The sequence below is a fragment of the Strongylocentrotus purpuratus genome, unplaced genomic scaffold, assembly GCF_000002235.5.
Source record: "Strongylocentrotus purpuratus isolate Spur 01 unplaced genomic scaffold, Spur_5.0 spur5_scaffold_11, whole genome shotgun sequence".
NCBI classification, from domain to species: Eukaryota; Metazoa; Echinodermata; class Echinoidea; order Camarodonta; family Strongylocentrotidae; genus Strongylocentrotus; species Strongylocentrotus purpuratus.
In genome coordinates, this window is record NW_022145596.1 from 12,036,140 (window position 1) to 12,048,273 (window position 12,134).

Here is a 12,134-nt window from a genome sequence, read left to right on the forward strand (position 1 = left end):
AAACAGCTATTGCATAAACTATTTGGCTAGCACTCCATCATCAGCTCAAACACATTTCCACGTAGTTCTATAGTTACAAGAGATTATTCATGTACTTCTATAGTTAGAACACCTCCTTCACATTCACACACGTCTATACAACATTCCCCTGAATAAGGCACATCTCAAAATAATACTGTAATGTATTAGAACCTGAAGCTATCACTTACTGTAACTTCCTTTTAAACATCAAAACAAACAACTCATTTGCAGGAAGGCATTGTGGTAGGTATTGCTAGCCTTCATAAGTATCTTCATAAACATCTTGATAAAACATCTCAGCTTTTGTCATCATCATTTAAGAAGATCATAAATAACTTGGTTGCTATTATCATCATTACATCATTTGTTTATACATAGATGTAATATCCGCTCACAGTGCAGCTCTGATGACAAGGGTTATGACTTGCTGATATTCAGTATTCCATCTCACATGTTGCAACAATGTTGCTTACTATCAATGTTGCAGGTCGATTCATCACTGGCCACTTGTGGCATACGGCACCTGCGGAGGACTGCAGCTCAGGATACCACTATCTTGGCTGCTGCAACTGCTGTTGCTTACCACCGAGGTGCTGTGCGTTGAATACTGGCCGCTGCTCGATGCTGCAACGTTGCCTTGATTGCTCGGCATGGCCACGCAGGTTTGTTGCTGGTGTGGTGGATGATGTTGCTGCTGGTGAGACATGGCAGGTGAAGCCATCTGGACGTAAGTGACGTGGTTGTTAGGAGAGTAGGCCGATTGGGGGTTAGGGTGTGGCGGCATCTTACCCCCTGTGTACCCCATGGGTGTGGCTATCGGTTGTGAGTACATGTAAGGGTTGTGAGTGGTAGAGGTAACCCCCATCTGATTGCCTGAATAAAATGAAAGTGGAGATTAAAAAATCAGAATCAGAATAACTAAACCAAATTTTTCTTTTCATTCTGGACGTAATTATATTTTAACCATAAGATAAAATAGAAATCTTTCAATTTATCAAGAAAGAGATTTTATGGTCTGAAAACAGATTTCTGTCCATACCTAATACCCTATCATCCCGACATCCGTCTCACATTGATAAACAGGATGTTGTCCATGGTTTCTATCCAACTAAACAATTTTTAATTTCATCAAGCTATTCCATGAAGCACATGCATGACTGGGCTTGACACTAACCTGGAATAGGGCTTTGATGCTGCATGCCTGGTGACTGGTAGGCCACAGGAACATACGCCTCGCCTCCTACATTGCACATGTTACCATACACAGTACTGCTGGGTTGGGAGATACCAGAGCTGTTGATAGGTATAGGTTCAGACATGTAACCCTGGTTGAAGTTCCTCCCGTGACCTGTGCATGGAAGAGATCAATACTTTGAAAGTAATACTCTGAAAGTTGGGCTATCCATCCTAGAGAGTATCAAGTGCAGTTGCTGAATGGCTCATTTTTAAAGCAGTAGTCTTCTCACAGGGAGGTTTCAAGTTTTAAATCATCAAAACCAAATCACAATCATCACCATAACCATCATCATAATCGTTACCTTCATCATTATTATAATCGTCATCAACATCACAACCATCACCATCACCATCATCATAATTAACCCTGTAAACGATCATCGGATCGGCCGCCGATACCGATCCGATCAGGGGTGATCGGGGAATAATATCAACATACATGAACTACAACTACTCCAAATGACAAAATAATCCATGAACTTTTTTTGAGCATTTGATAGCCAAAAACTTGAAAAATTTCGTCATTAAAAAAAAAAAAAAAAAAAAATCCGATCCGATACCGATCAAAGGTGCGAGGGTGTGGCTCCGATCTTCCGATCCGATCAGAGCCACAACTTACAGGGTTAATCATAATTATTTTCACTATCACCATCATCATCACAATCATCATCCTCATCACCATCATTATTATCACTATGATCCTCATCATTTCCAGTCGAAGGCCCCACTACCATTTCTTCCAAGCCCTTGAAATATAGTGAAGATCCCGAGCAATGAGCAAAATGGTAGTGGTGGTTATTTTACCTGACTGCTAAGAAAGCATAAATGCCTGTTAATAAGCAACCAGAGGACAGAAGGCTTCAGGTCCTCCTCTCCGGGAGACCTGGTAATGAGGATTACTGCCTTACCAAAGGGCACTAGCGCATCCCCTCGGTTTCGAACCCGGGTCGCAAGATTACGAGACCACTGCTCTACCACCTGAGCTATCGCGCCTCCTGACATAAACTCACCATCATATCCGACTTGTCCATCCTGCTGATCATCGTCTTCCTGCCCACCAGCTCCACCGCCACCAGACCCACCGGGGTTGAGCACCGCCACTCCGCCCCCTACATCATACAGGTTCTTAGCACCCATGGGCGGGGCACTCATGCCTAGACCAGGGGGGTGGGGCATCATGTGGGTGGTGTAGCCTGGTGATGTCCCGTGTTGCGGAGGCTGCTGCTGCTGCTGTTGGGGCATCGGGCCGGATGCAGGAAACTGGTAGCACTGCTGGTGTTGGAGCTGCTGAATCATGCATACCCTTCGGTAGTACTGGGGAATTTGGGAGGGGGGAAACAAGTTAAATGTACAGACACTGATAACAAGTTGATTGCCTTGAACTCTTTAAGAATTCAATGTTCCAACAAACAAAAAATTCTTTTAAAACTCATCTGTACTAGTTTAGCTAGGAGGGATTAGACCACCCAGGAAGGTCACTGACAGGTGGCTATCTCATCAACTCAGCTCTCAATTAACAAAAGAGGATCATGGGGGACCAATGGTCACCGATTAGGCAGTGTTTTCAATATAGAGGGAGCAAGTAGCTACAAGTAGTACAGTGGGCCTTTAACGCTTTCCCATTTTATGACAATAAGACAAATGATGTAATGATAATTCAGACTTTTCATCCAGTTATTCAGAAACAAAACCTTAATGTAACCATGAGAAATTTAATACATAACCTGGTAATGTAGAAAAAGTACCAAGGGGAAAATAACAGAAAGGTGTACATGGAAAATAGTATACATTGAAATTCTTGCAATGCCGTGATAAAAGACTGCCATGCTTTCAGGTCATTTGTGATTGAAGCTGAAACACAACAAATATTACATTAATTACTTAGCCTTTTTATTTTCTCTAGAAAGACATTGTGTATGAGGAAATGTAAAACAGTGATAGTTATCTCATGTATTCTTACCTCTACGCCTAAGTTGAAGAAGAATCGAGTAGTGCTGATATCTGTTTTGAAAATACAATTGAAAATAATCACTCAGTTTCAAGCACAAAGTTAAGTTAAAAATTCAGCAAATAGATTACAATTCAAGGCCAAATGTTCTTAATTTCCATTAAGTTCAGTTTAGCTTCTATTGTCAATAAGTATAAATGTACATTATAAATTCACAATAAAGAATTTATCTCATGACATGATCAACTCAAATGTCATTTATAATGTGAAAAAGGCAAATTATTTAAAACCTAACATACAAACATACCTATGTGAAACATTATAAGCCTTGACACCATAGTCAAATTATTACAATTAGTTCAGGGGCTGAAATATTATCCAATTTCGATACAAGATTAAATAAGACTGGGTGGTAATGGAAACATAAAGTGCAGTATAGAAAAAAACTAGATGGAATTTGGACTGCGCGCAGTCGAAAATGATGCCTCCGCCATAGAGCAATTTAAACAAGTTTGGAGTTTAAATCTCCAGTGGTTCTTGAGATATCATGATAACAATCTCAATGTATGGAATTTCATAAGTTGACCTCTGTGACCCTTGACCTTTGACCTACGTGCTCCAAAATCTAATCAGATTGTCTTCCTATGGTGATACACACTATCATTAAGTTTGAAGTTTAAATCTCCAGTGGTTCTTGAGATATTATGATATGGTGATACATACTATCATTAAGTTTGAAGTGAAAATTCTCCAGTGGTTCTTGAGATATCGTGATAACGATCTCAATGTATGGAATTTCATAAGTTGACCTCTGTGACCCTTGACCTTTGACCTACGTGCTCCAAAATCTAATCAGATTTTCTTCCTATGGTGATACACACTATCATTAAGTTTGAAGTTTAAATCTCCAGTGGTTCTTGAGATATTATGATATGGTGATACATACTATCATTAAGTTTGAAGTGAAAATTCTCCAGTGGTTCTTGAGATATCGCGATAACGATCTCAATGTATGGAATTTCATAAGTTGACCTCTGTGACCCTTGACCTTTGACCTACGTGCTCCAAAATCTAATCAGATTGTCTTCCTATGGTGATACACACTATCATTAAGTTTGAAGTTTAAATCTCCAGTGGTTCTTGAGATATTATGATATGGTGATACATACTATCATTAAGTTTGAAGTGAAAATTCTCCAGTGGTTCTTGAGATATCGCGATAACGATCTCAATGTATGGAATTTCATAAGTTGACCTCTGTGACCCTTGACCTTTGACCTACGTGCTCCAAAATCTAATCAGATTGTCTTCCTATGGTGATACACACTATCATTAAGTTTGAAGTTTAAATCTCCAGTGGTTCTTGAGATATTATGATAACAATCTCAATGTATGGAATTTCATAAGTTGACCTCTGTGACCCTTGACCTTTGACCTACGTGCTCCAAAATCTAATCAGATCGTCTTCCTATGGTAATACATACTATCCTTAAGTTTGAAGTTTTTACATCTCCAGTGGTTCTTGAGATATCATGATAACAATCTCAATGTATGGAATTTCATAAGTTGACCTCTATGACCCTCGACCTTTGACCTACGTGCTCCAAAATCTAATCAGATCGTCTTCCTATGGTGATACATACTATCCTAAAGTTTGAAGTTTAAATCTCCAGTCGTTCTTGAGATATCATGATAACAATCTCAATGTATGGAATTTCATAAGTTGACCTCTGTGACCTGTGACCTTTGACCTACGTACTCCAAAATCTAATCAGATCGTCTTCCTATGGTAATAAATACTATTCGCCAGTCTTAAGTTTAAATCTTAAATGGTTCTTGAGATATTGTGATAACGGTCAAACGGGACGGACGTACGGACGGACAACCCGAAAACATGATGCCTCCGGCACCACCTTCGGTGGCGGAGGCATAAAAATAATATTTTCCTCCAAAATCCTGAACCACCCCGGCCCTTACCATTTCGGCCTGAAATTGGTGTTTATTCAAATTATCACAATATTCGCCCCTACGCCCCTTTCAAAGGGATATGGGGGTCAAGATCCATCTAATGGCATGTATGTACATTCATTGTGGGGAAACTAGCCTATTAAAAAAATATAATATTTTCCTCCAAAATGCTGAACCACCCCGGCCCTTACCATTTCGGCCTGAAATTGGTGTTTATTCAAATTATCACAATATTTGCCCCTATGCCCCTTTCAAAGGGATATGGGGGTCAGGATCATCTAATGGCATGTATGGACATTCATTGTGGGGAAACTAACCTATTAAAAAATATATATATTTTCCTCCAAGATGCTGAACCACCCCGGACCTTCTAATTTCGGCCCGAAAGTTGTGATAATTCAAATTTTTACAATATTTGCAACTTCGCCCCTTTCAAAGGGATATGGGGGTCAGGATCCATCTAATGGCATGTATGTTCATTGATTGTGGGGAAACTAGCCTATTCACAAAATATAATATTTTCCTCGAAAATGCTGAACCACCCCGGCCCTTACCATTTTGGCCTGAAATTGGTGTTTATTCAAATTATCAAAATATTTGCCGCTATGCCCCTTTCAAAGGGATATGGGGGTCAAGATCCATCTAATGGCATGTATGGACATTCATTGTGGGAAAACTAACCTATTAAAAAAATATAATATTTTCCTCCAAAATCCTGAACCACCCCGGACCTTCTAATTTCGGCCCGAAAGTTGTGATAATTCAAATTATTACAATATTTGCCCCTACGCCCCTTTCAAAGGGATATGGGGGCCAGGATCCATCTAATGGCTTTTAAGTACATTCATTGTGGGGAAACTAGACTATTAAAAAAATATAATATTTTCCTCCAAAATGCTGAACCACCCCGGCCCTTACAATTTCGGCCCAAAGTTGTGATAATTCAAATTTTTACAATATTTGCCACTACGCCCCTTTCAAAGGGATATGGGGGTCAGAATCGATTTAATTGCATGTAGGTACAATCATTGTGGGGAAACTAGCCTATTATAAAATATATATATTTTCCTCCAAAATCCTGAACCACCCCGGCCCTTACCATTTCGGCCTGAAATTGGTGTTTATTCAAATTATCACAATATTTGCCCCTACGCCCCTTTCAAAGGGATTAGGGGTCAGGATCCATCTAATGGCATGTATGGACATTCATTGTGGGGAAACTAACCTATTCAAAAAAAAAAAATTTTCCTCCAAAATGCTGAACCACCCCGGCCCTTACAATTTCGGCACGAAAGTTGTGATAATTCAAATTATCACAATATTTGCCCCTACGCCCCTTTCAAAGGGATATGGGGGTCAAGATCCATCTAATGGCATGTATGGACATTCATTGTGGGGAAACTAACCTATTCAAAAAAAATAATATTTTCCTCCAAAATGCTGAACCACCCCGGCCCTTCTAATTTCGGCCCGAAAGTTGTGATAATTCAAATTTTTACAATATTTGCCCCTACGCCCCTTTCAAAGGGATATGGGGGTCAAGATCCATCTAATGGCATGTATGGACATTCATTGTGGGGAAACTAACCTATTCAAAAAAAAAATATTTTCCTCGAAAATGCTGAACCACCCCGGCCCTTCTAATTTCGGCACGAAAGTTGTGATAATTCAAATTATCACAATATTTGCCCCTACGCCCCTTTCAAAGGGATATGGGGGTCAAGATCCATCTAATGGCATGTATGGACATTCATTGTGGGAAAACTAACCTATTAAAAAAATATAATATTTTCCTCAAAAATGCTGAACCACCCCGGACCTTCTAATTTCGGCCCGAAAGTTGTGATAATTCAAATTATTACAATATTTGCCCCTACGCCCCTTTCAAAGGGATATGGGGGTCAGGATCCATCTAATGGCATTTAAGTACATTCATTGTGGGGAAACTAGCCTATTAAAAAAATATAATATTTTCCTCCAAAATGCTGAACCACCCCGGCCCTTACAATTTCGGCCCGAAAGTTGTGATAATTCAAATTTTTACAATATTTGCCACTACGCCCCTTTCAAAGGGATATGGGGGTCAGAATCGATTTAATTGCATGTAGGTACAATCATTGTGGGGAAACTAGCCTATTATAAAATATATATATTTTCCTCCAAAATCCTGAACCACCCCGGCCCTTACCATTTCGGCCTGAAATTGGTGTTTATTCAAATTATCACAATATTTGCCCCTACGCCCCTTTCAAAGGGATTAGGGGTCAGGATCCATCTAATGGCATGTATGGACATTCATTGTGGGGAAACTAACCTATTCAAAAAAAAAAAGAAATTTTCCTCCAAAATGCTGAACCACCCCGGCCCTTACAATTTCGGCACGAAAGTTGTGATAATTCAAATTATCACAATATTTGCCCCTACACCCCTTTCAAAGGGATATGGGGGTCAAGATCCATCTAAAGGCATGTATGGACATTCATTGTGGGGAAACTAACCTATTCAAAAAAAATAATATTTTCCTCCAAAATGCTGAACCACCCCGGCCCTTACAATTTCGGCACGAAAGTTGTGATAATTCAAATTATCACAATATTTGCCCCTACGCCCCTTTCAAAGGGATATAGGGGTCAAGATCCATCTAATGGCATGTATGGACATTCATTGTGGGGAAACTAACCTATTCAAAAAAAATAATATTTTCCTCCAAAATGCTGAACCACCCCGGCCCTTACCATTTCGGCCTGAAATTGGTGTTTATTCAAATTATCACAATATTTGCCCCTACGCCCCTTTCAAAGGGATATGGGGGTCAAGATCCATCTAATGGCATGTGGGTACATTCATTGTGGGGAAACTAGCCTATTAAAAAATATATATATTTTCCTCCAAAATCCTGAACCACCCCGGCCCTTCTAATTTCGGCCCGAAAGTTGTGATAATTCAAATTATTACAATATTTGCCCCTACGCCCCTTTCAAAGGGATATGGGGGCCAGGATCCATCTAATGGCATTTAAGTACATTCATTGTGGGGAAACTAGACTATTAAAAAAATATAATATTTTCCTCCAAAATGCTGAACCACCCCGGCCCTTACCATTTCGGCCTGAAATTGGTGTTTATTCAAATAATCACAATATTTGCCCCTACGCCCCTTTCAAAGGGATATGGGGGTCAGGATTCATCTAATGGCATGTGGGTACATTCATTGTGGGGAAACTAGCCTATTAAAAAATATATATATTTTCCTCCAAAATCCTGAACCACCCCGGCCCTTACCATTTCGGCCTGAAATTGGTGTTTATTCAAATTATCAAAATATTTGCCCCTATGCCCCTTTCAAAGGGATATGGGGGTCAAGATCCATCTAATGGCATGTATGGACATTCATTGTGGGAAAACTAACCTATTAAAAAAATATAATATTTTCCTCCAAAATGCTGAACCACCCCGGCCCTTACCATTTTGGCCTGAAATTGGTGTTTATTCAAATTATCACAATATTTGCCCCTATGCCCCTTTCAAAGGGATATGGGGGTCAAGATCCATCTAATGGCATGTGGTACATTCATTGTGGGGAAACTAGCCTATTAAAAAATATATATATTTTCCTCCAAAATCCTGAACCACCCCGGCCCTTATCATTTCGGCCTGAAATTGGTGTTTATTCAAATTATCACAATATTTGCCCCTATGCCCCTTTCAAAGGGATATGGGGGTCAAGATCCATCTAATGGCATGTATGGACATTCATTGTGGGAAACTAACCTATTAAAAAAATATAATATTTTCCTCCAAAATCCTGAACCACCCCGGACCTTCTAATTTCGGCCCGAAAGTTGTGATAATTCAAATTATTACAATATTTGCCCCTACGCCCCTTTCAAAGGGATATGGGGGTCAGGATCCATCTAATGGCATTTAAGTACATTCATTGTGGGGAAACTAGACTATTAAAAAAATATAATATTTTCCTCCAAAATGCTGAACCACCCCGGCCCTTACCATTTCGGCCTGAAATTGGTGTTTATTCAAATAATCACAATATTTGCCCCTACGCCCCTTTCAAAGGGATATGGGGGTCAGGATTCATCTAATGGCATGTGGGTACATTCATTGTGGGGAAACTAGCCTATTAAAAAATATATATATTTTCCTCCAAAATCCTGAACCACCCCGGCCCTTACCATTTCGGCCTGAAATTGGTGTTTATTCAAATTATCAAAATATTTGCCCCTATGCCCCTTTCAAAGGGATATGGGGGTCAAGATCCATCTAATGGCATGTATGGACATTCATTGTGGGAAAACTAACCTATTAAAAAAATATAATATTTTCCTCCAAAATGCTGAACCACCCCGGCCCTTACCATTTTGGCCTGAAATTGGTGTTTATTCAAATTATCACAATATTTGCCCCTATGCCCCTTTCAAAGGGATATGGGGGTCAAGATCCATCTAATGGCATGTGGGTACATTCATTGTGGGGAAACTAGCCTATTAAAAAATATATATATTTTCCTCCAAAATCCTGAACCACCCCGGCCCTTACCATTTCGGCCTGAAATTGGTGTTTATTCAAATTATCAAAATATTTGCCCCTATGCCCCTTTCAAAGGGATATGGGGGTCAAGATCCATCTAATGGCATGTATGGACATTCATTGTGGGAAAACTAACCTATTAAAAAAATATAATATTTTCCTCCAAAATCCTGAACCACCCCGGACCTTCTAATTTCGGCCCGAAAGTTGTGATAAATCAAATTATTACAATATTTGCCCCTACGCCCCTTTCAAAGGGATATGGGGGTCAGGATCCATCTAATGGCATGTATGTACATTCATTGTGGGGAAACTAGACTATTAAAAAAATATAATATTTTCCTCCAAAATGCTGAACCACCCCGGCCCTTACAATTTCGGCCCGAAAGTTGTGATAATTCAAATTTTTACAATATTTGCCACTACGCCCCTTTCAAAGGGATATGGGGGTCAGAATCGATTTAATGGCATGTAGGTACAATCATTGTGGGGAAACTAGCCTATTAAAAAATATATATATTTTCCTCCAAAATCCTGAACCACCCCGGCCCTTACCATTTCGGCCTGAAATTGGTGTTTATTCAAATTATCACAATATTTGCCCCTACGCCCCTTTCAAAGGGATTAGGGGTCAGGATCCATCTAATGGCATGTATGGACATTCATTGTGGGGAAACTAACCTATTCAAAAAAAAAAAATTTTCCTCCAAAATGCTGAACCACCCCGGCCCTTACAATTTCGGCACGAAAGTTGTGATAATTCAAATTATCACAATATTTGCCCCTACGCCCCTTTCAAAGGGATATGGGGGTCAAGATCCATCTAATGGCATGTATGGACATTCATTGTGGGGAAACTAACCTATTCAAAAAAAATAATATTTTCCTCCAAAATGCTGAACCACCCCGGCCCTTCTAATTTCGGCCCGAAAGTTGTGATAATTCAAATTTTTACAATATTTGCCCCTACGCCCCTTTCAAAGGGATATGGGGGTCAAGATCCATCTAATGGCATGTATGGACATTCATTGTGGGGAAACTAACCTATTCAAAAAAAAAATATTTTCCTCCAAAATGCTGAACCACCCCGGCCCTTCTAATTTCGGCACGAAAGTTGTGATAATTCAAATTATCACAATATTTGCCCCTACGCCCCTTTCAAAGGGATATGGGGGTCAAGATCCATCTAATGGCATGTATGGACATTCATTGTGGGAAAACTAACCTATTAAAAAAATTTAATATTTTCCTCAAAAATGCTGAACCACCCCGGACCTTCTAATTTCGGCCCGAAAGTTGTGATAATTCAAATTATTACAATATTTGCCCCTACGCCCCTTTCAAAGGGATATGGGGGTCAGGATCCATCTAATGGCATGTATGTACATTCATTGTGGGGAAACTAGCCTATTAAAAAAATATAATATTTTCCTCCAAAATGCTGAACCACCCCGGCCCTTACAATTTCGGCCCGAAAGTTGTGATAATTCAAATTTTTACAATATTTGCCACTACGCCCCTTTCAAAGGGATATGGGGGTCAGAATCGATCTAATGGCATGTAGGTACATTCATTGTGGGGAAACTAGCCTATTAAAAAATATATATATTTTCCTCCAAAATCCTGAACCACCCCGGCCCTTACCATTTCGGCCTGAAATTGGTGTTTATTCAAATTATCACAATATTTGCCCCTACGCCCCTTTCAAAGGGATTAGGGGTCAGGATCCATCTAATGGCATGTATGGACATTCATTGTGGGGAAACTAACCTATTCAAAAAAAAAAAAATTTTCCTCCAAAATGCTGAACCACCCCGGCCCTTACAATTTCGGCACGAAAGTTGTGATAATTCAAATTATCACAATATTTGCCCCTACGCCCCTTTCAAAGGGATATGGGGGTCAAGATCCATCTAATGGCATGTATGGACATTCATTGTGGGGAAACTAACCTATTCAAAAAAAATAATATTTTCCTCCAAAATGCTGAACCACCCCGGCCCTTACAATTTCGGCACGAAAGTTGTGATAATTCAAATTATCACAATATTTGCCCCTACGCCCCTTTCAAAGGGATATGGGGGTCAAGATCCATCTAATGGCATGTATGGACATTCATTGTGGGGAAACTAGCCTATTCAAAAAAAATAATATTTTCCTCCAAAATGCTGAACCACCCCGGCCCTTACCATTTCGGCCTGAAATTGGTGTTTATTCAAATTATCACAATATTTGCCCCTACGCCCCTTTCAAAGGGATATGGGGGTCAGGATCCATCTAATGGCATGTATGTACATTCATTGTGGGGAAACTAGCCTATTAAAAAAAATATATATTTTCCTCCAAAATGCTGAACCACCCCGGCCCTTACAATTTCGGCACGAAAGTTGTGATAATTCAAATTATCACAATATTTG

General features: G+C 39.7%; 1 protein-coding gene across 1 annotated transcript; it reads right to left on the reverse strand.

Moving 5' to 3' along the window:
• Positions 1-394: 394 nt before the first annotated feature.
• On the reverse strand, positions 395-3,266 carry LOC105445683 (POU domain, class 4, transcription factor 2). Its single transcript, XM_030980659.1, has 4 exons — positions 3,218-3,266; positions 2,268-2,571; positions 1,196-1,369; positions 395-894 (listed from the first exon to the last, which is right to left on the reverse strand). Exons 2-4 carry the CDS (start codon positions 2,551-2,553, stop codon positions 518-520), a joined length of 837 nt encoding a protein of 278 aa, XP_030836519.1. The 5' UTR covers positions 2,554-2,571; positions 3,218-3,266; the 3' UTR covers positions 395-517.
• Positions 3,267-12,134: the final 8,868 nt, after the last annotated feature.

Bases quoted from the DNA above. Each gene is read 5' to 3' on its own strand.
- LOC105445683 (XM_030980659.1), bottom strand. From the start codon at position 2,553: ATGATTCAGCAGCTCCAACACCAGCAGTGCTACCAGTTTCCTGCATCC. The intron at 1,370-2,267 runs GTGAGTTTATGT...TTCCATGCACAG, and splicing joins TGGACAAGTCGGATATGATG to GTCACGGGAGGAACTTCAAC. The intron at 895-1,195 runs GTTAGTGTCAAG...CATTTTATTCAG, and splicing joins GCATCAAAGCCCTATTCCAG to GCAATCAGATGGGGGTTACC.